General features: G+C 60.9%; 1 protein-coding gene across 8 annotated transcripts in view; it reads right to left on the minus strand.

Annotated features, from left to right (window-relative positions):
- The window catches only part of PIP5K1C (phosphatidylinositol-4-phosphate 5-kinase type 1 gamma), a 70,157-nt gene that overhangs the window by 6,602 nt on the left and 38,803 nt on the right, over positions 1 to 24,752 (minus strand). For 4 of the 8 annotated variants that reach the window (XM_019016278.4, XM_063701967.1, XM_063701966.1 and 1 more), the window contains exons 4-16: positions 24,200 to 24,330; positions 23,310 to 23,427; positions 18,803 to 18,955; positions 15,693 to 15,992; positions 14,146 to 14,351; positions 11,737 to 11,820; positions 10,482 to 10,530; positions 9,118 to 9,202; positions 7,239 to 7,403; positions 6,388 to 6,526; positions 6,140 to 6,172; positions 4,936 to 5,040; positions 2,113 to 2,245 (exon numbers count right to left, since the gene is read on the minus strand). In XM_019016278.4, the coding sequence (XP_018871823.2) occupies positions 2,113 to 2,245; positions 4,936 to 5,040; positions 6,140 to 6,172; positions 6,388 to 6,526; positions 7,239 to 7,403; positions 9,118 to 9,202; positions 10,482 to 10,530; positions 11,737 to 11,820; positions 14,146 to 14,351; positions 15,693 to 15,992; positions 18,803 to 18,955; positions 23,310 to 23,427; positions 24,200 to 24,330 (1,701 nt within the window). Of the gene's footprint in view, positions 1 to 777; positions 856 to 2,112; positions 2,246 to 4,935; positions 5,041 to 6,139; positions 6,173 to 6,387; positions 6,527 to 7,238; positions 7,404 to 9,117; positions 9,203 to 10,481; positions 10,531 to 11,736; positions 11,821 to 14,145; positions 14,352 to 15,692; positions 15,993 to 18,802; positions 18,956 to 23,309; positions 23,428 to 24,199; positions 24,331 to 24,752 lie in introns of all 8 variants that reach the window. The other 4 variants (XR_008674109.2, XM_019016276.4, XM_055371245.2 and 1 more) reach the window with 3 other exon arrangements.

Here is a 24,752-nt window from a genome sequence, read left to right on the forward strand (position 1 = left end):
GCGGCCTCGGCGGGGGCTTTGTCTCGAGGGGACACTCCTGCTTTGGGTCTGTGCCCCATTCTGGCTGTGCGGTGCTGGGCAGGTCTCTTAGCCTCTCTGGGCCCCTTGCTTATTGGTCATAATGACAACAGCAGGCCCTGAGGATCTCACGGCTACGTGGGGCCCATGTGGCGTCCCAGGGGGACCTCCTTGAGAGCTTGGGGATCTGGATTTTGACTAAACCGTGTGGTCTCCCAGGCTCCCACGGGAGCCGAGGCCTCAGCGCCTCCATCTGTGAGGTGGGTGTGGAGAGACCATCTCCTCCCCGTCTCCACGGCCCTGCGGTTCAGAGCCCGGCCCTGCAGCCACTCTGCTGACCTGTGCAACCTCCCCTGTGCAGCCAGGGGGGCCAGGGGCAGCCAGGTCTGCACGAGTGAGAAGCGTCCACCCAAGACACCCTGACACGAGAGGGCTGGATCCAGGGGCAGAGAGGGGCTGGCTGGGGTCTGGCCGGGGTCCGAGGCAGACCCTGGGCCTCAGCTGTGCACCTGGTGATGGTGCTGCCCTATGGAGCGCCCGGTTCGACGTGGGACCGAATGACATTCCCAGTGACGCACGCAGCCCAGCGCCTGCTCCGGGGCCAGCGTGGCTGACCTCAACCGCAGCCGTGATTTCCCCAAAGCCCTTCTGGAAAACAACTGACGTCAGACACTGAGCTTCCAGCCGGGGACCTGCGGCTCCCTGCTGCCCGAGGGGCACCGCCCCTTCTCCCCAGGGTGGCCGGCTGCGGTCACTTACAGTCCCCGAGGCGCTCAGCGTCACGGCCCGCAGTCGGCGATGGCGGGGAGAGTAAATCCAGTACCTCCCATCCGTGAACTGGATGGGGCAGGCCGGGCGGGCCGGAGGAGGAAGGAAAACAGAGGACAGCGGATGAGGCGGCCACCCCCGTGGTCGGGTGGGAGAGGCGGAGGGAAGTGGCGGGGAGCGGGTGGGGACAGCTGACTGCCAAGCAGAAGGTGGGGGGTGCCAGGGCAGAGGCAGGACCGAGGACCCTTCTCCCTTCTCTGCTGCCCACCTGGCAGGACACAGACACACAGCACGACATGGCCCCCAGGCCCCCCGTACCATCCGGAGACCAGGACGCGCACAAACCAGTCCCAGGAAAAGGGGTGACGACGTGGGGTGGGTGGGGGCACAGGCACGCGGCCCGTCCCTCCCTTCTCCAGGGCCAGGTGGGTGCATGGGGACCCCAGAGGCGCCACTGGAGACAGAGCAGGGGAGTTAGTTATGAAGCAGCCAGGAGGTGCCCCCACAACAGGCCCTAAGGCCTGGTGCCCGTGCCCAGCCCTCCTTCCCAGGGGGTGCAGGGTGAGAACAAACCATCTGGGAAGTGGGCTGCAGCCTCCGGCCCTCCCTGTGACCTGGGGCTGCCTGATCTGAGTGGGACCACCGGGGAGTGGAGACGCTGCCTGGACAACCCAGGCCTCGCTGGCCGCCCGGCAGCCACCTCACCCAGACCCTGGAAAGGGAGAGCAGGGATCCCAGGTCCCCAGGGCCGGGCAGACCCAGCCCTGCCCAGTAGCAGCCACGAGTCCCCAGCCCATGGCGTGGGAGCGTGAAGCCCTCCTGCCACTGCCCGGTCCCCCGGCCCTCCTCAAGGATGAGCCCACCTGGCCACGCCCATGGCGACAGGGAGAAGGTCCTGCCGCCACAGCCCTGTCTGGATGTCTAGGCTGTCAAGGACACAGGACCTCAGCCTGTGCCAGGGCCTCCCGAGGGGCCAAGAGTCTGAAGACTCTGGACGACTTCCAGGGAGACGGGTGGCACAGAAGGTGCCGTGGGCACGAGGCCGGGGAGGGGGACAGGGGTGGCTCTGCGGCCTCAGAAAGGCCTGGTTTGGAGGAGCTTCCCACCCCGTGGGGTTAGACCAGGAAGAGAAGGTGGGTGTGAACGTGGCTGGTGGGTGCGTGTGCACGTGTCGTGAGAGTGCTGGCTGGTGAGAGAGCATGTGGGTGGGTCGACGGCACACTCACATGCCTGTGTGCAGGTGTGTGTACGCGGTGTGCACACGGTGGAGCGTGTGTGAGAGAGAGTCCGGTTGACGAGCCGGCGGCAGGAGCCCGGGGCACTTACAAAGTAGATGTCGGTGGCGGGCGCGTCCTCCTCGTCCGAGGCCTGGCTGGCAGGTGCACCCTCCTCGTCTGAGGCCTGGCTGGCAGTTTCTACTTCAACAGCAGCAGAGGCACCGGCCGGGGAAGCCTCCACCCTGGGGACAGGAGTAGACAGAGGGTCTTGACCCTCAGGCCCCACACGGAGACTCCCCGCGCCCCCACTCAGGACCCAGGCAGGGGCTTCACATGGTCATCACTGAGATGAAAACCCAGGCAGCTGACCACAGGCCGCGCGCTCCTGCGCTGCCATTTAACGCAAATCAGAACAAACCTCCCCAAGAAGCCCCTCATGCTGGCCCCAGGAGTGACCTGGAGTGACCTGCCAGCCCGCTGACAGCTCGGCCCTGCCACTCCCAGCTCAGACACACACACCTGTGGGCACGTGCTGGCCTCACCCTCACCAGCTGTGCCACCCTGGGAGGGCCTGTTCCTCCTCTGAGCCTGTTTCCTCATCTGTCAAGTGGGGAGAGATGGCACCTAGCCGCTGGGATCAGAGCTTCTTCCTTCTTTCATTGATTTGTTTTTTCAGACAGGCCCTGGCTCCATCAGCCAGGCTGGCGTGCAGTGCTGTAATCACGGCTCACTACAGCCTCCACCGCCCAGGCTCAAGCGATCCTCCAACCTTGGCCTCCCAAGTAGCTGAAACTATAGGTGTGCACTGCTACACCCAACTAATTTTTTTTTTTTTTAGAGATGGGGTCTCACTATGTTGCCCAGGCTGGTCTCCAACTCATGGGGTCAAGCGATCCTCCTGCTTCAGCCTCCTTTAGGAGGGATCACAGATGGAAGCCTCCGAGCCCAGCCTCTTTGTTCTTTTCACTGAGCACTTACTACATGCCAGGGCTGGCTCCCGTGATTAACCCACTGAGTCTATCATGGGGGATGGAGAGGGTGCGGCTACTGCCCCTGTGTTGCATTTGCGGAAACGGAGGCACGGAGAGGAGGTGAGGAACGGCCTTGGCCTTGGCTATGGCCACACGGTGCATCGTGTTCATCCCAGGAATGAGGCTAAATATGCCCTCCTGCCATGTCGGAGGTACAGTTCCTTTTAGCAAAACCTGAAATTTCATGGTGCGAGGTTTGGCCATGGCAAAGAGTCGACAGTGGCAGGAGCACTGGGTGGAAGATAAACCCCCAGGGCTTTAGTTTTGGGTCTACGCTGCTGTGAGCGCTAAAAAAGCTCTCTTGGAACAAAAATACAAAAGCATCTCGGGCAAAAATCATTACAAAGGCAAGAAGAATTTGGTTAACAGTGCAAGCATGGGATTATACACACCAAACAGACAACAGAAAAGTAAAAACATACAGGGGCCTCCACGGGGCTCACGCCTGTCATCCTAGCACTGTGGGAGGCCGAGGCGGGAGGATCACCTGAGGTCAGGAGTTCAAGACCAGCCTGGTCAACATGGTGAAACCCCATCTCTACTAAAAATACAAAAAAATTAGCCAGGCGTGGTGGTGCATGCCTGTAATCCCAGCTACTCGGGAGGCTGAGGCAGGAGAATCACTTGAACCCAGAAGGTGGAGGTTGCAGTGAGCCGAAATCGTGCCACTGCACTCCAGCCTGGGCAACAGAGCGAGATTCTGTCTCAAAGAAAATAATAATAACAGCAGCTGACACCATATCCCCAAAAGGGCCAGAACTATTGTGTCCTGTGTTTTTCAAAAAAACAGATATTTCTTTTAAGCCTTTTTCTTCAATACAAAAATCAATAAAATTAATCCCAGTACTTTGGGAGGCCAAGGTGGGCAGATCACTTGAGGTCAGGAGTTTTTTTTTTTTTGAGGTGGAGTCTTGCTCTGTCGCGCAGGATGGAGTGCAGTGGTGCGGTCTCAGCTCACTGCAAACTCCGCCTCCTGGGTTCACGCCATTCTCCTGCCTCAGCCTCCTAAGTAGCTGGGACGACAGGCGTCCACCACCACGCCCGGCTAATTTTTGCTATTTTTTAGTAGAGATGGGGTTTCACCATGTTAGTCAGGATGGTCTCGATCTCCTGACCTCGTGATCCGCCTGCCTCGGCCTCCCAAAGTGCTGGGATTACAGGCATGAGCCACCGTGCCTGGCCAAGGTCAGGAGTTTGAGACCAAGCCTGCCCAGCTGGCTGATGGGAGAAACCCCGTCTTTACTGAAAACACACACAAAAATTAGCCATGCGTGGTGGTGGGTGCCTGTAGTCCCAGCTACTCAGGAGGCTGAGGCAGGAGAATCACTTGAACCTGGGAGACAGAGGCTGCAGCGAGCCAAGATTGAGCCACTGCTCTCCAGCCTGGGCAAGAGAGCAATATCCTGTCTCACAAAAAAAATTTAAAAAATTAAAAATAAAATAAAATAAAATAAATAAATACTAAAAAGGTAAAAAAAAAAATTTGTTAAATACTTGGAAGTTCAGAGATGCTCTTACACAACCCTTAGCCCAGGGTCTCTTGCCTGGGCCCTGTGGACACTGGAACCAGGTCCTTCTCTGGGGTGGGGCCATCCCGGGCACTGCAGGCTGATGCTGAGCAGCGTCCCTGGCCTCCACCCACTCCATGCCAGGAGCATCCCCCAGTTCTAACAGTCACAAATGTCCCCAGGCATCGCCCAGTGTCCCCTGGGGGCTAGGATCACCCCGGCTAGTCGAGAACCACTCCCTTCAATCAAAAAATAAACTTATGGGAAAATCCACCATCTGTGAATACAACCTAGTAATAAAGAACTGCTTCATGATGAAACCTCGGGGTGCTCTTGGCTCCTCTGGGCCCGCAGCAGGTGGGCGCCCCGACCTCCCGCCGAGGCCGTGCTCACCCTGCGTCCTCCTCTTTGGGGACCACGATCTCCACGCTGCACGCAGGCTCCACCTGCACTGTAATCTGCTGCAGATCCTCTTCCGCGGGCGGCTCCTCCTGCGGCCTGCAGGCAATGGGAGGTTGTGCCTCGGTTTCCCTCCTCGCTTCCCCCATCCTACCCCCAGGAGTGCCCAGTGAACTCCAGGGCCAGTCCCAGAGGGGAGGTGGGAGCCTCCTGATTGGGTCTGTTCTTTCTGGCTGTCACTCCCAGCCCGGGGACTGTCCACCTGGGTCCCTTGGTGACTGTGGTGCCAGCAGGGCCTGGGGTGTAGCGGGCTCTGGGGGCATATGAGCGAATGGCAGGCCCGACCGGCTTGGGTGCCACAGACCCTGCCCCACCCTCCAGGCCGTGCCTGCACCTGGCAGCCGAGGCCCTGACACAGGTGACTCAGTGTCCCAGCCGCCGGGCCTGGCCATGTAACATGTCTCTCCAAATGGCACGCTAGACTGCGGGGAGGGTCACATCCCACCCAGGGCACCAAGGGGTTTCTTTCACCAGGCGGCAGCGATTAAAACACGGTTAAGAAAAGCAACACCTCGCCACTGCCCCGGTGTTCACAAGAGTGAGACCCCGGGAACCTCGCAAATGTCCCCGAGGGCTGGGCACTTAAAGCCAGGTGCAGTCCATGGGATGGAAGGACGACACGCAGGCGTGACAGGAATGGCGCGCACCCACCCCTGAGATCCCCGTCAGTCAAGTGACAACAGCAAGGTGTGGGCGGCGTGCACGGGTGTGCCCATTTGTGTCAAAGTAAAAGGGAACCACAAGCCTGGTGCACGTCTGCTGTGTTCCCAGAAAGTATCTTCCAAGAAACAAAACCCACAGTCCCAGTGGTTGCTCCTGGGGAGGGGACAGGCCGTGGGCAGGAGGGGGCGCATTTCACGATATTCCCTCTTGTATCTTGTTTTAAGTTAAAAAAAAAAACTTAATAGAAGAAGAAATAAGGAAGGATCCACAGACCAGAGCTGCCCTGGCTCTGGCTGTAAGAAAAACAAAGTGGCTGGAAGATTGTGTGCGGTGCTAGGGCCGAGTGCTACAATCTTAAATCTGTCCCCAGGAGAGAATGGGCAGAGAGCAGAGGGGCTGGGGGGAGGGAAAGGGAGCTGGGAGCTGTGCAGGAGGAGCTGGTGAGACCCAGGGAGGGAAGGGGGTTGGGTCTCACCTGCCATCCTGTCCGGAGGACTGTGTGCGCCGCCTGTAGAGACACAGCAAACAGGTGACACCCAGAAAGAGGATGGCCCGCCTGCTCAGTCTACCTGCCCTGCCTACCCGCCCCCTGGCGGCCCTGCCCACCTGTACATATGCTCCTCCCTCCTACACATTGGATGCTCCGCCCTTCTGTACATAGGATGCTCCACCCGCAAGCACAGCGGATGCCCCGCCCACAAGCACAGCGGATGCCCCGCCCACCTGTACCGCGGCTGCTCCGACGTCTCCGAGGGGGACCGCTCAGGAATGGAGAGGGATGTGGATGACAGAGTCGTGGCAATGGAGGCTGTAGTGGCTTCTTCGAAAGAAGGTGGCGTGCAGGGCAGGAGGTCGGGCCGGCCTGCGGGGAGAGGACTGTGGGCACCTTGCGGAGCCTCCGGGCCCCCAAACACACAGTCCATTCTCCCTGAGGCTTGGCTCACCCTGGGAACCCACAGCCCAGTGCCCGCCCGCCTCCCAGACACTCCCACCTCCCCACACGGCAGGGAAGGACGACGTTCCCCCTCACACAAAGGCTTCTGACCGCTCTCAAAATAGAATCCAGACAGCCCAGAGGGCCCTGTGCGGCCTGGCCCGTCCCCTCTCCACCCTCCCTCCGCGCTGTCTTCCCCTCCACTGCTCTCTTCCCCTCCCCACCCCCCCCTCCTCCCTCCCTTCCCCTCCCCGCTGCTTGGCCACACGGGCTCCTTGCTGTTCCCCCAGCAGGTGTGGTCCTGCCCCAGGGCCCTTGCACGGCTATGTCCCTTCCTTCATTCCCTAGCCTGGGGGCTGCATGCCTTCGATGGCATCCTGGTGCGCCTCAGATGACAGTGGCCGTGAGAGAAGGCGGGAGCTGTCACCACCCCACCTGGTGGAGCCTTCTATACTCAGCTCCCCCTGGGCTCTTCCCTGGGGCGGTCCCAGCAGCCCCCACTCCCTGGGCAGGCGGCCCTGCAGATCCGGAGGGGGCAGCTGAGCGATGGGCACTCAGGATGAGGCGGCGCCCCACCCACGGGGCTGCTGCTGGCACCCCCTGTAGAGCCCACAAGCGCACTCTGCCCTCTGCCCCTCACCTTCGTCCTCCAGCGTGGGGTAGCTGCGGGCCCCCCGCAGGTCGTACTGGGCCTCCTCCCGCTCGCTAGGGATCTGGCTGGCCGAGAAGGCAGCGGTGGGCCCCAGCGGTTTCACAGCTAGCAAGGCTCCGCCGCGCCCCTTCTTGGAGGGCGAGGACTTCAGGGCTGCAGGGAAGGGTGGGGGTTGGCGCTTGGGGTTGCTGGGGGCTCATAGCAAAGCCCAGACAGGGCCGCCGCCCACATATACCCCACGTCCCTGTGGCCCACCAGACCCCTACCGGTCCCTGAGGCCAGGAAGCACCACAACCTCTTGGTGGAAAACCGGGGTCTGCCTGGGTTGGGACTGCGAGCCCGAGTTCCCTGTCCTGCCCACCGACTGTCTCTATGAGACACACTGGGACCTGGCACAGTGCCTGCCCCTCCCGGGATCCTGCAGACCGGTGACTCCCATCTAATGAGCTGGCCAGGGATGCCTGCAGGCTTCAACCCCTTCTATGTGCGGCCCAGCCCGGGCAGGGCCCCCATTTTCAGACGGACACTGACAGCCTTGGGGAGCACCAGGTGTTGTGGTTAGAGAAGCCAGTGGCTCAGCACGTAGGGCCTGAGCGCAGATCCAGGCTCGCCCGCTGGCTGTGCGGCTCGGTCTCTCTGGGCCCTGGGGGCCGACCTTAGCGGTGGGGTGAGGTGGGGCAGGTGATGTCCCGCACAGGGCCAGGCCTGTCCTCAGTGCTGTGTTGAGCTCTGCCTCCTCACCAAGCTCTTGTGACCTCTGCCCCCAGAATGACCCACACAGCTCCTGGTAAACAGTAGGTGCTCAGTTTGCCTTGTGCAGCTTCCTACAGTCACCAAACAGCCCTGGATGACTGGGAATGATCCTGTGGCATCGGTCCCAGAGAGTGGGGTGTGGGGACAGGCTCAACGGCTGGCTCTCTGGAGACAGATCCCGACACGTGGTGTCTGCCAATTCCCACGGTGTTGATGAGAGGGGGTCCCTGACCTCGAGGCCGGGAGCAAGTGTGCAGGCCGGGAAGAGCAGCCTGCCTGCAAGCGCTGGGCACTGGCGTGCCTGTCCCTGCCGCCTCCCTGCAACCCCCGTGGGTGCAGACCCGCAGATCATTCATGCCCCCCCCAAGACACTTCCCAAGCATCTCTGTGGGCCAGGCCTGTGCAGGATGCTGGGGAGCCCGGGAGCCTTCTGGTGGGGAGGGTGGCTGAGAAACAGACCCCAGGGGGGAATCCATCTGGCAGCAGGAGGGCCACGGGCTGAGGTCTGCACAGGGGCCTGGAACCCAGAGTCTGCGTCCAGATGCTACAGTGGCCCATGAGGGGAAGCTGAGCCCTGAGAGATGAGGACCTCCCCCGGGCACCCTGTGGGTGAATCCCGAGTCCCCACCTTCCCCACCACTATTTGCCCTGGGACCTTCCCGACCATGCCCTGCTGGGCCAGCCTCCTGCGTTCCCCTGCCCGGGATGTGTTTCCTTGGCGATGGTGATGCTGTGGGCAGCCCCACACACTGTGAGCTGCCTGCTGAGTCAGGCCCACCCATCCCATATATAAACACTGTACCCTCACAGTGCTGTGCCAATGGGGAAACCAAGGCACAGAGGCAGGTGCCTGCTCAAGGCTACATGGGCAGGACGAGGCCACGCTAGGATTCAGGCTCTGGCGGTGGCTCCAGACCCGTGCTCTACCGCTGTGCAGAGCAAATATCCCGACTACCCTACCTCTGGATGAGGCCCGGTCTGAGGGGGGCACAGGGGCTCTGAGTTTACTGCCCTGCCCAGGGGGCTCTCGGCCTCCCGCAGAGTCCCTCCTGCCCCGCGGCGCTCTGGGCCTTCCCCGGGGTCCCTCCCGCCTTGCGGGGCTCAGGTGGCTTACAGGAGTTCTTCCGAAAGACCGTGTTGCTCATGAACTTGAAAAAGCGCTCGGCATAGAAGCTGGGGCGGTGGACGGACACCGTGTCCTGGAAGAGAGTTGGGGGGGTGCCCGGGGGCAGAGGGTGCATCAACCAACAGTTGGGGACAGCCCCAGACAGATGCTGTATGTGTGTGTGGGGCACCTTCCGTGTGAAAAGGCTTGAGATGGGTCCATGGCGCCGTGGCTTCCTGGGAGGGGCTCACGGAACAGGGAACAGTGGCTCCCTCTGGGGAGGGAGACTGGGTGCCAGGGAATGGGTGGAGGCTTTTCCACTAGAGACCTGTTAGCATTTTTGACTTTTTAAACCAGCTGAATAAAGTACTCCGGCCAGGCACAGTGGCCCACGTGGACTTGTAGGGGAGGTTGAGGCAGGATGGCCTGGCTGGGGCCCTGCTGGGATGTGATCTCGGCCTCCCAGAATGCAACCTCCTTTCCCAGCCTCCTTGGGTGAGGAGTGGCCACGTACCAGGACTGTGAACGACTCCACCCCCGCAGGCTGCAGTGGGAGGTGGTGCCCGGCCACTCTGGGCCAGGGGACAAGGACAACCCCAGGGACATGGGGCGGCAGCACAGGACACCCTGGCCAGCCTCGTCAGAGCCGAGACAGCGCTCCTATCTGCCCTGGGCAGCAGGTTCTGGGCCTTGGCAAGGTTTAAGACATCCCCAGAAGCCTCTGCCAGCCACCATCCTGACCCGCTCAAGGCTTATTCTGGAAGCTCCTGCCTGGACCTTCTACACGCTCTTTTGAAAAATGGGGGTGCCTGTTGGGATCTTGGATTCTACAGGCTGTGGTCACACAGACGTTAGTCCTCAGTGCCTGGCCCCAGGCGGTAGTCTGCGTTTGTGGAGTGACGGATGGGAGGAAGGCTGGGACGACAGACAGGAGGACAGAGGGAGGAAGGATGGGAGGAGGGGTGCAGGCACTCACAGAGGGAGGAGGGATGGGAGGAGGGGTGCAGGCGCTCACAGGGAGGAAGGATGGGAGGAGGGTGCAGGCGCTCACAGAGGGAGGAGGGATGGGAGGAGGGTGCAGGTGCTCACAGAGGGAGGAGGGACGGGAGGAGGGTGCAGGCGCTCACAGAGGGAGGAGGGATGGGAGGAGGGTGCAGGCGCTCACAGAGGGAGGAGGAATGGGAGGAGGGTGCAGGCGCTCACGGAGGAGGGATGGGAGGAGGGTGCAGGCACTCAGGAGGAGGAGGGATGGGAGGAGGGATGGGAGGAGGGTGCAGGCGCTCACAGAGGGAGGAGGGATGGGAAGAGGGTGCAGGCGCTCACAGGAGGAGGAGGGATGGGAGGAGGAATGGGAGGAGGGTTCAGGCGCTCACCCCATCGTGGACGAGGGCCTTCCAGGTGTGCTCCAGTTTCTTGATGAACCTGTGGAGAGAGCACCCGGAGTGGCAGCTGACATCAGCCAAGCCCATGCCAGGCCGCCTCACTCAGGGGCCACTGTGCACCCCCCAGGACACTGGGCCATGGCCTCAAGCAGTCGTGGCTGTCAAAACTCAGGGTGGCAGGTGCCCCTGGCAGGGAGTGGGTGGAGGTTCTCTGCTCAGTACCCTGCAGGGCCCAGGACGGCCCCACCCCAGAGAACCATCTGGTCCCAGTGTCCATAGTACCGAGGGGGTGACTGTTTTTAAACATTCTAGAGCCCCAGCTGAGCACGGTGGCTCACACCTGTAATCCCAGCACTTTGGGAGGCCGAGGCAGGCGGATCATCTGAGATCAGGAGTTCAAGACCAGCCTGGCCAACATGGTGAAACCCCATCTCTACTAAAAATACAAAAATTAGCCAGGCGTGGTGGCGCGTGCCAATAATCCCAGCTACTGGGGAGGCTGGGGCAGGAGAATAGGGTCGACTCAGAAGGCAGAGGTTGCAGTGAGCCAAGATCGCACCACTGCTCTTTGGCCTGAGTGACAGAGTGAGACTTTGTCTTAAAACAAATGAAAAACCAAAAAACAAATATTCGAGCCCCAAAGTGAGGCCTCAAACCCACCCCTTGGATTTTCTTTTTTTTTTTTTTTTGGGACAGGGTCTTGCTCTGTCACCCAGCCTGGAGTGCAGTTCGGCCATCATAGCTCACTGCTGCAGCCCCCAACTCCTGGGCCTGAGGAATCCTCCTGCCTCGGCCTCCCAAGTAGCTGGGACTGCAGGAGCACCACCACGCTCAGCTAATTTTTTGATATTTTGTAGAGATGGGGTCTTGCTATGTTGCCCAGGCTGGTCTCAAACTCCTGGGCTCAAGCAATCCTCCCGCCTCGGCCTCCCACAGTGCTAGATTACAGGTGTGGACCACTACGCCCAACTCACTCTAGATTTTCAAGGCGACCAAACACCTTCCCTTTAGGGCTCAAGAAGGGGCAGCCAAGCAAGAGCTTTCCAGGTTGAGGAAGCCCCGAGAGCTACTGGTGCGGCTGTTTCCACGGGCAAGCACCTCTGTGCATGGGTGTCCTGGGGGCGCCCACCCACCTGTGGGACTGCAGACCCGGGCGCCCACCTGTGGGGCTGCAGACCCGGGTGCCCACCTGTGGGACTGCAGACCCAGGGCGTCCACCTGTAGGACTGCAGACCCGGGCACCCACCTGTAGGACTGCAGGATGTCGATGATGCCAATGTGCAGCAGCAGCCGCTCCCCGCGGCCGTTCACAGCGGGGATCCCGCCCATCCTGGGGAGAGAGGCCGAGGGTACCATCAGCATCCCGCAGAGCTGGGACTCGGGGCAGGCGGGGCTGGGGACTCCAGGGCTGGGGAGTCCGTCTGCTCCTGTGGGTGGCAACTTGGCCAAGCTCTCAGAGTGGGGCCTGGCACCCAGGAACCTCTGTCCTGACATCCCTCCATCACCCCCAGCCTCAAACCCAGGCCCAGGCACTGCTGAGGAGTCCCAGCTAGGAGGCCCGGGCACATACCCCCCTACACACACGTGTGCATGGACACACGCACACACACGTATGTGCACACACACGCACGCTGCATGCCCAGGTAGGGCCACGGGGTCTCAGGTACAGACTGGGGAGTTAATTGTCACCCGGCACCATGCCCACACGTCCCCTGCCCAGTGCGGTTAGTGAGGCCACACGTGCAGCAGCCATCCTGAAGCCACCAGGACCCAGACCCGCTGGGCCGGGGCCCTGCACGCTCTGCTCACGCCACAGGCTGGTGCGCTCACCTGCTCCCCCGCCAGGCCAGCGAAGACCCTACAAATGCCAGGATGGTCTAAGGGGGAGCTGTGCCTGGCCTTGGCTCCCGCACCCCCCCGCAGCTACACCCTAGTTGGGGCCCTGGCTCCTCCTCTACCATCCATGGGAAATACCACCACCGCTGCAAACCAAAGCCCAGCTGGTGGCCTAGTGCCAGCCAGCACCGTCCCTGGGGCCAGGCCAGGTGGAACTTGGCTCCACACCTTCGTGGCTGCACTGGGGAAGGCTGCCCCCCAACCTAGGAGCCTATTTCCTCAGCTGGAAACAGGGGAAGCCCACCTCCCTCCTCCAAGGCCGCTGTGAAGACTGAACAGGTGCCAAAGTGAAGGCTCGGGCCTGCCCCCACTGTCAGCGTGCTGCTGTGACCAGGGCACAATCTCAGCGCTGCTATATGACACCTGTCTATCCCGCACCCGGGGCCATGTCTGGGGACATCTGTGGTTGTCACAACTGGGGGGTGCTCCTGGCCCGGAGTGGGTGGAGGCCCGGGATGCTGCTCAGCACCCTGCAGTGCCCAGGACAGCCCCACCCCAGAGAATGACCCAGCCCTCACATCCAGTGTCCCAGGAGAGCTCTGTGAGTATCTCCCCAGCCAAACCCTGAGCCCTATGAGGGCAGGGCCTGCCTGGTCCCTCTGCCCCTGGCGTCCAGCAGACATGACTGCAGGCCACCGAGATGTGGCCTCCTCTCCCCACCACCGCTCCCATCTTCTGTGGCAGCTACTTTTTCTTTCTTTTTGGACAGAGTTTAGCTCTTGTTGCCCAGGCTGGAGTGCAATAGCTCAATCTCAGCTCACTGCAACCTCCACCTCCTGGGTTCAAGCGATTCTCCTGCCTCAGCCTCCCAAGTAGCTGGGATTACAGGCGTGCACCACCACGCCCAGCTAATATTTTGTATTAAGTAGAGACGGGGTTTCACCATGTTGGCCAGGCTGGTCTGGAACTCCTGACCTCAGGTGATCCACCTGCCTCAGCCTCCCAAAGTGCTGGGATTACAAGTGTGAGCCACTGCGCCCAGCCTTTTTTTTTTTTTTTTTTTTAAGACAGGGTCTCACTCTGTTGCCCAAGCTGGAGTGCAGTGGTGTGATCTTGGCTCACTGCAACCTCCGCCTGCCACGCTCACGCCTGCCACGCCTTCAGCCTCCCAAGTAGTTGGGACTACAGGTGCACGTGCCACCACGTCCAGCTACATTTTATATTTTTTGTAGAGATGGGGTCTTGCCATGTTGCCCAGGCTGGTACTGAACTCCAGGGCTGAGGCAATCCTCCCACCTTGGTCTCCCAAGGTGCTGGGAGTACAGGCATGAGACACTGCGCCCAGCCAGCAGCCGCTTTGATCTGTGTGGAATCGGATTTTGCAGTCCCTCTACTTCGTGGGCTGTGTCCTGCTGTGAGCCCTGCCTCGCCCGATCCCTCTGGCCTCCCATGCGCCTTCCACACCTTTGTGGCTCCTCTCTGCACGGGCGGCGTGTGGACCCCTCTGAGTGCCTCCGGGAAACGCTATCTCTCTCATTCCTGTGGATGGCCAGTGGCCTCGGCCCAGTCACGGGTGAATGGGAAATGCCCCCACCATTGCAAACCAAGGCCCGGAACCCTGCACTCAGCCTGCGGCCCGCACTACGGCCTGGCTTCGCTCTGAGGCACTGGCACGACGCTCCCAGACTCTGTCTGTCTGTCACCCACGGATGCCCTCGCCAGCCCTCCCTGCCTGTTTTCATACTTGGGACGGGGATGGGGAACTGGAGCCTGCAGGGAAGGGAAGCGGGACGGGTCCGGAGGCCCCCCGCCCACCTACGTGTCATCCGATTCGATGGCCTCCCCGCGCGCGGCGCCACCCTGGATGGACTCCATGGCCGTGGAGTACAGCGCCTTCTGGCCCACAGGCCGCTTCTCATCTGAGGTGCTCTGGGCGCCCTGCGCCTGCCGCTCGCGCTCGTGCTGGTCGATGTTGTGCACGCCCAGCAGCAGGCTGTAGTCCATGATCTTGAAACTTTCCAGGACCTGGCGGGATGGGGCAGGAACACGCCACGCCGTCAGCCGTCTCCATCCCCCACAACGGCTCCCGGACCCTATGGGGTTCCCAGCCCGGATGGCCCCGTGGGCTCGGGTGTGAGGGATGGAGTCCCACGGCCAGGCAGGAGTGGGGGTTCTAGTGTTATCCTGAGGGACAGAGGGGCTGCGGTCACAAAGCGGCATCAGAGCAGGCCAGAGAATGGGGGCTTCCAGCCTCACAGCAGGCTGCCCTGGGCACTGAGACAGGGACTTCCCTTCCTGGCTTTACTCCTTCCTGAGAGACAGGGAGCCGGGCCTATGCTCTGACCAGCCCAGGCCCATGGGCAAGGACGTGCCCGGCCTGACAGGTGATACCCAGGTGGGTGGATGCCGAGGGTAGGCTCGAGGCCCCTGAGTGGTCTGGGCGGTTTTCTGAAGGAGCCCGGCCTGAGAGGTGACACCCAAGTGTGTGGATGCCCAGGGTAGGCTCGAGGCCCCTGAGTGGTCTGGGCGGTTTTCTGGGGGTATGGGTCAAGTTCTCAAAGGGGTCAGGGAGCTGGGGACGGTCAGCAGCGGGGCCTGGGTGGAATTGGGGAGCTGGGAGGTCCCAGGCTCTGCTCCTGACAGGCTGGGGCCTCCCCTCCTTGGCTCCATGCCTCGAAGCTGCCGGGGTGGGACGGGGACGACGGAGCTAACCCAAGCAGAGGAAGAGCCGTGCACATCATTCTTTCCCTAACACGGAGCCGACGCAGGCTCCACGGGGACAGGAACCAGACCCCTCACTGGACGCACATGGGCCCTCACCGTGGCCTGCAGAGCAAGCAGTCATCCCATTTGATGGGTGAGGAAACTGAGGCACAGCAAGCTCTCATGGCTGGCCGGGAGCTCTGGGCTTGTGACCACAGCATCCGAAGGCTGGGCTCTTCTCTGGGGGGTGGGGGGACTCTACCACTGTCATCGTGTAACCTCCAGAGGAACCACTTCTCAACAGTGCAGACACTCCCGACCCCCAAGGGCTGGATCTGGAGACATGTTATAAGTGTTTTGTTTTGTGAGACGAGGTCTCACAATGTTGCCCCTGCTGGTCTTGAACCCCTGGGCTCAAGCCATCTGCCCGCCTCCCAAAGAGCTGGGATCCCAGGCGTGAGCCACTGTGTCCGGCCACGTTTTAGGTTAAGGCCATAAAAGCCTGAGCGCTTCCGGATCCCACACTGGGGTGGGGCCTGCTGTGGGCTGCAGGGCAGGCGGGCCTCGGCCTGGCACCCTCCCTGGCCCTGCCTGCCCAGGCCGAGCCCTCACCACACAGTCCCACCTGCCACCCTCCCTCCCCGGCCGGGGCCGAGCCCTCACCAGGCAGTCCCGCTGCAGCGTCTTGACCAGGGCGCTGAAGGTGTCAGCGTCCAGCAGGAGCCCCTCGGGCATGTCCTGCATGAAGTCCAGGTCCTTGTAGGTGGGGAAGCTCTTCTCCTTCTCCTTCTTGCTGGCGCGCCGCTTGTAGGTGGAGCCCTTGAGGTCGAACTTGAGGTGCATCTTGACCACGCGGGGCAGGATGTTGTTCATGACCACGACGCGGATGTTCTTGCCCCCCGACTGCACGCAGTACAGCCCATAGAACTTGGGCAGCAGCGTCCGCGGGTTCTGGTTGAGGTTCTGCCGGGGGAAGAGGGCACGTCGTGGAGGGCGGCCGGGCCACAGACTCGCGGGGGCGGGCAGAGCAGGCCTCTGCCTCAGGGGGCTCATGGATGCCCCTGGCCAGCCCCCCTCTCTCCCCAGAAGCCCTCGGGGACCCCGTTCCTATGCAGGCACCCAGCTGGCCTTCCCACGGCACCCTGACTCTCACGGGCCACAACTGTGAGCTCCAGGAGGGTCTGTTTCTACAAAGCCAGGCCCCGAGGCAGGCGCTTCTGTTCCAGCAGAGGCTTCCACACTCCCTGCCTGCCCACAGACATCGCCCTGGCTGGGCTCGCCTGTTGGGAGGTCTGGAGGCCGGAAACGCAATGCTGTATCCTAAAATACATACATGTATGTATATGCACACACAAACACACACACACGCACACACACATGTATTTTCTTGAGACAGGGTCTCGCTCTGTCGCCCAGGCTGGAGTGCAACGGTGCGATCACAGCTCACTGCAGCCTCCACCTCCAGGGCTCAAGCCATCCTCCCACCTCAGCCTCCCAAAGTGCCAGGACTCCAGGCGTGAGCCCAGCCTCTATGTTGGTTATGCTTTGCCTGTGTTGAACTGATCAACTCAGACTTTCACTCCAAATCTGGGTCCCCAGGCGCAGTGACGAGTCTGGGTCCTGCTGTGCCCTGTAGACCCCAAGCAGGCACTGGGTGACTCAGGGGCGCCCAAGTGAAGCAACAGCGCCCCCTGCCCAGAGCCTCTCAATGACGAACCCAGTGGGAAGCTGCCCAGGTGTCGGGGCTGAGACAGACCCACAGGGAGAGGAGTGGGGGGCGTGGCCTCAGGCACCAGCCTGGGCAGGCTAAGCGAACTCCAGCCCCTGGGCCGAATCCGGCCACCACCTATTTTTATAGAGCTGTGAGCTAAGAATGGTTTTTCCATTTTTAAAAAGTGGAAAGGGCCCGGTACGGTGGCTCACGTCTGTCATCCTAGCACTGTGGGAGGCCGAGGAGGGCGGATCACCTGAGGTCAGGAGTTTGAGACCAGCCTGGCCAACATGGTGAAACCTCATCTCTATTAAAAATAAAAATTAGCTGGGAGTGGTGGCGCACGCCTGTAATCCCAGCTACTTGGGAGGCTGAGGCAGGAGAATCACTTGAACCTAGGAGATGGAGGTTGCAGTAAGCCGAGATTGTGCCATTGCATTCCAGCCTGGGCAACAGAGCCAGACTCCATCTCAAAAGAAAAAAAAAAAAAAAGGCCAAGCACAATGGCTCACATCTATAATCCTAGCACTTTGGGAGGCCGAGGCGGGCAGATCATGAAGTCAGGAGACCAGCTTGACCAACACGGTGAAACCCCATCTCTACTAAAAATACAAAAACTAGCCAGGTGTGGTGGTAGGTGCCTGGAATCCCAACTACTCAGGAGGCTGAGGCAGCAGAATCGCTTGAACCCAGGAGGCGGAGCTTGCAGTAAGCCAAGATCACGCCAATGCACTCCAGCCTGGGTGACAGAGTGAGACTCCATCTCAAAAAAAAAAAAAAAATGAAGAGGCTGGGCGCGGTGGCTCACGCCTATAATCCCAACACTCCAGGAGGCCGAGACAGGCAGATCACGACATCAGGAAATCAAGACCATCCTGGCTAACACGGTGAAACCATGTCTCTACTAAAAATATAAAAAAATAGCCAGGCGTGGTGGCGGGTGCCTGTAGTCCCAGCTACTCGGGAGGCTGAGGCAAGAGAATGGCTTGAACCCGGGAGGGGGAGGCTGCAGTGAGCCAAGATGGCACCACTGCACTCCAGCCTGGGTGACAGAGCGAGACTCCGTCTCAAAACATAAATAAATAAATAAATAAATAAGTGGAGAAATAGAAAATAGTCTTCGATGACACGTGAAAGTGATACGGAATTCGCATTTCTTGGTCCATAAATAATGCGTATGGGCACATGGCCGCGCCCATCCATTCTCATGTGGTCACAGCAGCTCGCTGCCATCCAGGCAGAGCTGAGCCCTGGAGACAAAGAACACTGGCTCGCAGAGCCAAAAACACTCTCTCTGGGCCTTTAAAGACTGAGTTTGCTGAGCCTGATCTAAGGAGCCCGGGCCCCCTGCTAAGCATCACAGACAGTGGATGGAGGAGGCCTCAAAGGGGAAACTGAGTCACAGGCTGTGCTGTGCTGCCCAGGGCTGGGCAGCAGCTCGGGCCTGGCAACATGGGAGGCACCCACCTCATCTGGGCGAGTACCGGAATCCCAGGCCCAGGAACACTGTGGCAGCCGCCGGCTCCTACTCCTACTCCCCCTCCCAGGGCCTGACGTGCCCTTTCTGTGAGTCATGCGGGATGAGGGGTGGGCCGGATGGAGCTGCCTCACGCCTGCCTGAGCAGCTGGTCTTTTGTGGGGTACCATCTGGTGGCCCATCCCCCTCCTCTCTGGAACCCTCTGAGTCACACTTGGGCCCCTTGGGGCCTCCGTGGCAGCTGACAGACGCTGCCCGTGGGCTGCTGGTTCTGGGGCCCACGGCTCATAGGGGGTGTTGGCAAGGTGGGGATGGGGAGCCAGGCAGGGGCCGGTGCCCACCCAGCCCTGCCCGGGGACGGCCCCCAAGGCGTGTGGCCACAGGAGGAAGAGAGGGCGGCTCCTGAACACTGGTGCTGGTGAAGCCTGACGGGGGACCCCTGAGGGTGAGTCCCCGGGGCCCAAGATGCCTCTCACCACGCCTCAAGGATGCCTGCTTGCCCAAGCCTTGCAGACATCTGCTCCCGCCAGCCGGGAGAAGGGGGTTGACCGAGGAGCCATCCGCCCCGCAGGGCGGGCCACGCACCATGTAGTAGCCAGGGAGCAGCTTCTGCAGGAACTCGGCCTCCTTGTGCATGACAGTCTTGATGATGAACTCGTCGTCGCTGGTGACGTAGAAGAGGGAGCCACTGGCGCCCGGGTTGGACAGCTCGATCAGCGGCTCATTGCACAGGGAGTACTGGAAGCAGAGGAGGCGGGTCAGCGGGCCCCAAGCTGCCGGACACACAGACAGCACTGGCTTCCGGCCTGCCCAACAGCCCCAGGAACTGACGACGGGTCGCTGCATTTTACAGATGCGGAAAGAGAGGCTCAGAGAGGGCGAGAGACTTGCCTGAGGCTAGCCAGCAAGGACTGGAGCCTGAGGCCGAGCTGACTCTGCAGCCCGAGGGCTGATCTGCTAGGGCGCACTCCCCAGGCTGCCTCCTGCGCTCCTTAGGAGCAGACACCTGATCACACGGGGGTGCTGACGCGCCTGGCTAAAAGGTGCTCCCAGCACCCCTGAAGCTGGGTGGGGCCACAACGCCAGCTCTGCCCCATGAGTCATAAGCAGAAGCTGTCGGGTGGAACTCAGGGAAGGCTCCACAGATGGGCGACAGGCAGCTGGCATACCTGCGTATTTGCCCTTCTCTCCTTCCCACCTATTTCCCTCCTGAGATGCTGATGTGATGGCCGGAACCTCAGCAGCCACACTGGACTAGAAGGTAAGCTCTGGGATGGAAGCTGCATCTCTGATGGGCAGGCCCCACTCTGGCCCCTGGCACCCCACAGTCCAAGCCCTTCCTCCCCACCTCTCTGCCCCTTTTTCTCAGCCCCTGCTGTTTGTTTCATGATGTGCTCGCTGTCTCTCTGCCCCCACGCCCTCTCCTGGACATTAGGCAGAAGGTCCGTGCAGGCGGAAGTTTTTTTATGTCACTGACTGGACAGGTGCTCGATTTGCTAAGGACGAGAATGAAGATGAGACCCACGGGCGCTACCCTGCGTCTTCCGGGTATGGAACCAATGAAGTGTGCATGGGGCTAAGGCCATCTGTGTCACGCCCTTTAAAATCCTAACTGGTCGCCATTGGTTTACACAGATGAGGTCAGAGCCAGCTCCCCATCAGCGGAGCAAGCCAGGCCCCCCAGGGTCAACGCTGGGTCCGTATCTGCCGGACGACTGAAGGGTGGTCTCTGAGTGCTGCGCGCTGCCTCCAATGCTGCTGTGATAAGCAGGTGGGGGGTGTCCACGAGAGTCAGGAGTGGTGGTGAGCAGAAGCGAGGGGAGGCCAGGCACGGTGGCTCACCCAGCACTCTGTAATCCCAATACCTTGGGAGGCTGAGGAGGGAGGATCATTTGAGCCCAGGAGTTCAAGACCAGCCTGGGCAACAGAGCGAGGCCTCATCTGTACTAAAGAAAAAAAAAACAGGCGTGGTGGCGCACATCTGTGGTCCCAGCTACTTGAGAGGCTGAGGTGGGAGGATCACTTGAGCCCAGGAGGTCGAGGCTGCTGTGAGCTGTGACAGCGCCACTGCCCTCCAACCTGGGCAACAGAGCAAGACTGTTTAAAAAAACACCCCAACAAGTGAGGGGAACCACCTTTGGAAAATGCTGGAAGAGCCAGGGGCTTGAGGCGTGAGTTGGGTCCCCAGCGCCACACACGCTCTGATGTGTGAATATGTTTGGGGACCAGAGGACACCGGAAACATGAGGTCACATCAGGCCCAGGGCCTGGGAATGCCCCAGTCCCTCCTTGGGCTCAAGTCACCACCCCCGCCCTGCACTGCCCGAGGTGGTCTCGGGCCAGGGAACGGCGCCATCAGTTATCACACGTCGGTCAACACAGGCTGGATTTTGCGGAGTCAGCAACAGCCCTGCCAACCTTGGCAGCTCAGAACAGCGAGGGTCCTTCCTGCTGCATGCGCTGCTTCTGCCATGGCCTGGCTGGGAGTGATGGTGCAGGGTGAGAGAGCCGTGTGGGGTGGACTCTGAGGCTGGAGGGAGATCTGTCCAGGCCACTGCTGTCGCCCAGCCCAGCCATCTGCCTGCCTTTCTCTGCCCACAGCCACGAGCCACAAATATCCACAGGAAACACAGAGCCCACGCGGCTCCTCCGCCTTCCCCGCCACGGCAGGACGCCCTCCAGCCTCCCAGACACAGGCGCAGCAGTGCAGAGCAAAGGCGGGTCTCTCCTGGGGCTGGCGCCCTCCCTGGGAGGCCAGGGGACCCCGCCAAGCCCTGGGCCGCTGTCCTCAGGTCACCCGGAGCAGGGGACGCCCCAAGCAGCCGGAGTGTCCCTCCGAGGCACAAATCACTGCTGCCTGTCCATGGTGGCAGGAGGGGGAGGCTGATCTCACCTGCAGAGTGGAAAACAGTGTAGAAAGGGCACGTTGGGCTTTGTACAAATACCGATGACAGGGAAACTCTGAAGCCACACGACTAATGGCAGTTGCAGGGCTGTGGCCTCCATGGGCCTCAGCTGCTATGGGGAAGCAGGCCCCATGCGTGGCTTTCTGAGCCAGGCAGTGCCAGGACAACCCCCCACGGCCTCCTTCGTCGGTGCTGGGGCTCTCGGCAGCTGCGCCGCTGACCTCGGCCTCCTCTCCACCCTCTGCTGAGCACTGGGCAGGGCTGAGCCCCACCCTGCATCCCACCTCCGCCTTCTCCTTCCTGGCTGTCCTGAGCTATGGGCCTTGCTGGAGCTACCCCCCTTACCAGGGGGGACTGTGACCTCAGCTGTCCAATCAGAGAAGCACCGGCAACCTCGAGTCCTCGCCGAACCCTACCTGTCCCCACTCAAGCTCAGGGGCCCTGTGGACAGCAACACGCACACTAGCCCGTCCTCCTGCCGTGGCGCACGGCCACACTCACACCACAGCCTGGACAGAGGCTGGGGGGGCTGCCGCCTGCTCAGCACCGGGGGCCCCCAAGAGAATTCTCACACTCCTGAGATAAGCAGAAGGATTCGGGGGTCACCAACACCGGGCTGCTCCCCAGATGCTGTGGGTGCACACCTGGCCTAAGGCCCCGGAATGCGATCTTATCGGGTTCTAGGTGAGACCCAGATGGCCCCAGATCGGCTTTTATCCGTCCACTCCTGCTAATGGACACGGGTGCCGTCTCTCTGCTACGAGCCAGGCTGCTGCCTTCTGTTCCTGGCCGCCTCACACGGTAGCGTCCAGGTCACCCGAGGGCCATTTCTAGGCAAAAACCCCAGCTGTGTTTTCACTCCCCACTGCCCTGCCGAGCTCAGGCAAACACTGGGACACTGAAGTCCGGAGACTTGGCGACACAACCCGGAGCATGGTGACTCCAGGGCACCTGAACAGCCTGGAGTTCTCGGGGGGGGGGGGGGTGCAGGGGGTCACACGTACCCCTGGCTGGAGCACATGCTAGTTCTCCCTGGAAGAGCGCAGCCTCGGGTGCTTCCTACAGACTGAGATAAACCAAACGCATGCACAGTCAGCAACCACCAAAGAAAGGCACAAGGAACCGACCACCGCGGGTGAGGGCAGGATCGGAGAACCACAGGCTCCCGGCCCTGGGGACCGTGCTGTCGTGACAACCAGAACGCCAACCACACTTGTCTACAGAGTTCCAGTCTTCCCTGATACAAAGTTCTCGGGATGACCAGGCAGGCTTGGGAAAAGGCCACCCAGAGCTTTTAGAAGTGGTGCTGGCGCAGGTTGGGCACCGGGGCTCACGCCTGTGATCCCAGCACTACGGGAGGCTGAGGCGGGCAGATCACAAGGTCAGGAGATCGAGACCATCCTGGCTGACACTGTGAAACCCCGTCTCTACTAAAAATACAAAAAATTAGCCGGGCGTGGTGGCGGGTGCCTGTAGTCCCAGCTACTCGGGAGGCTGAGGCAGGAGAATGGCATGAACCCAGGAGGCGGAGCTTACAGTGAGCCGAGATCACGCCACTTCACTCCAGCCTGGGCGACAGAACGAGACTCTGTCTCAAAAAAAAAAAAAAAAAAGGGGGGTGCTGGCGCTGATGAGCTCCAGGGCCACTGCAGTGAGCACTGCCCTCCCAACACCTCTTTTAGGAGCCCAGATAACAGGCTGCTAGGTCAAAGGGGTTGGCCTAGATTTTGACTTTGCTAACCTGAAACAATAAAGCCATGGCTAGAGCTAGAAGGTCTGACTCTACGCTGGTCCCCAGTGGCACCCACGTCCCAGTGCCTTGTTCTAACCCTTAAGTCTGAAGATGGGTCAGTCACTTTGGCACCAGGCTGCAGAAGATTGTACCAACTGTTTGGTGAGTGGACACCCTCGCCTGCTTTGATGACAAGGCCCACATGGCGAGGAATGGAGGCTCCCAGCCAACGCCAGCCAGGACGGAGTCCTGCAGCCACCAGTGATGTGAGCTTGGAGCCGATCTCTCCTGCTTCCCCGGTGAGTCTCACAGGAGACTCCGGCCCTGAACCTGACCATAACCCTACATGAGGAACCCAGGGAGGCTGCCCCCAAATGCCTGACCCACAGACCCTCCGAGACCCTGAACATGTTCTGTTTCAAGCCTGGAAGCCCATAACAGCAAATACGCTTACCAAGTAATCATCTGGCCGGATCCCGAAGAGCTCCCGGAAGTAGCGGAAGGCGACAGGTGCATAGGTCTTGAAGCGGAAGTCCTGGAAGTGGTGGGCGGGGGTGAGGTTGCTGCCTTCGCTGTGGAGGAACGATGGGAGGAAACCTGTGAGGGGTGGTGGGCACCTCTCCCCCACCCCCGCCATGGTCCCTCCTAGTGCCTCTAGCGGCTCAGCTCCAAGACTTCCTTGAAACGGCCCAATCCCACAAGCAACAGGGGGCTCCCGATGGGACTGTCCCCCAGTAACCACCCTCTCTTCTTTCATTAACAACAGGGCCCACAGTGTTGGCCAGGCACGTGGCCGCCAAGAACAGGACCACGCCGCCCCAGCCTCTTGCAGCTAGGTGTGCTCACGTGACTGCACTCAGCCAATGACACGAGTGGAGCAGAAACACTGGTCATGTCCGAAAGGGAAGGGCTGTTGTTCTCCTTCTGTTGCCTCCTGTGGCTGGAATGCAGCCGTGATGGCAGGAGCTTTGGCAGCCACCTGGGACCACTGGTCACAGAGCTGTATATTGAGGATGGCGGTGTGGGGTGACCAGAAGGATCCCAGGACCCCAACACCATGGAACCTCCTGACCAGCCCTGCACTGCCCACTGGTTATTTGTAGATTAGAAAAGAGCTAACTTCTATCTTTTCTTTTTCCTGTTCTTAAACTGCCTTTACATTGGGTCTCTGATTCAGCAGCAAACAAACGTCCTGACAGACAGAGGGCCAGAGCTCAAGGCCAAGGAGGCGCCAGGAGGGGCCAGGTGCTGCTTTCAGCAGAGAAGGGCGCTCAGGACAGGCCACTCTGCCTCAGAGCCATGTGTGTGCTGGGTGAGCCCTGAGGCTCCGGGGGCCCGGCCCACCTGGGGAAGAAGATGCTCTCCACCACGTAGAAGTCCTGCATGAGCACGTCGCGTTCGGGCTTGGAGCTCAGGTGGCCCACGGTGTAGCCGATGCCCAGCTGGATGGCACCCTTCAGGGTGGAGGAGGTGGTCTGCAGGGAGACCAGAGCGTCAGGGCCCCCAGCTGCTCCCCACGCTGCTCTCCACCCCCTGTGTGCACCAGGGGGTGGAGATCGTGACCAGCTGCAGCTTGGGACCCGGCACCTGCCAACCCCCTCCTGGTGGTCCCCGGGGCTGCCTGTCCTGCGGCTGCTGAGCTGTCGACATCAGGCCGCGGGATGAAGCCACCCTCCCTCGGGCCACACAGCCAGGACAGGGCTCGGCTGCAACCGCCGCACCACGTCACTCAGCCCTCCCAGTCCTGTTGGCTAGCTAGGTTCTAAAGGTTCTCCCATTTTGAAACAGCTCCAACTTAGCAAAAGGGTCGATTCACTGTCAGAGTTTGTTTTTAGGGGGTACCGTTTACAGCGAGATGCCCAGATCACTTTCACGTCTGCAGACGCAGGTTCCTGTT

The sequence above is a fragment of the Gorilla gorilla genome, chromosome 20, assembly GCF_029281585.2.
Source record: "Gorilla gorilla gorilla isolate KB3781 chromosome 20, NHGRI_mGorGor1-v2.1_pri, whole genome shotgun sequence".
NCBI lineage: Eukaryota > Metazoa > Chordata > Mammalia > Primates > Hominidae > Gorilla > Gorilla gorilla.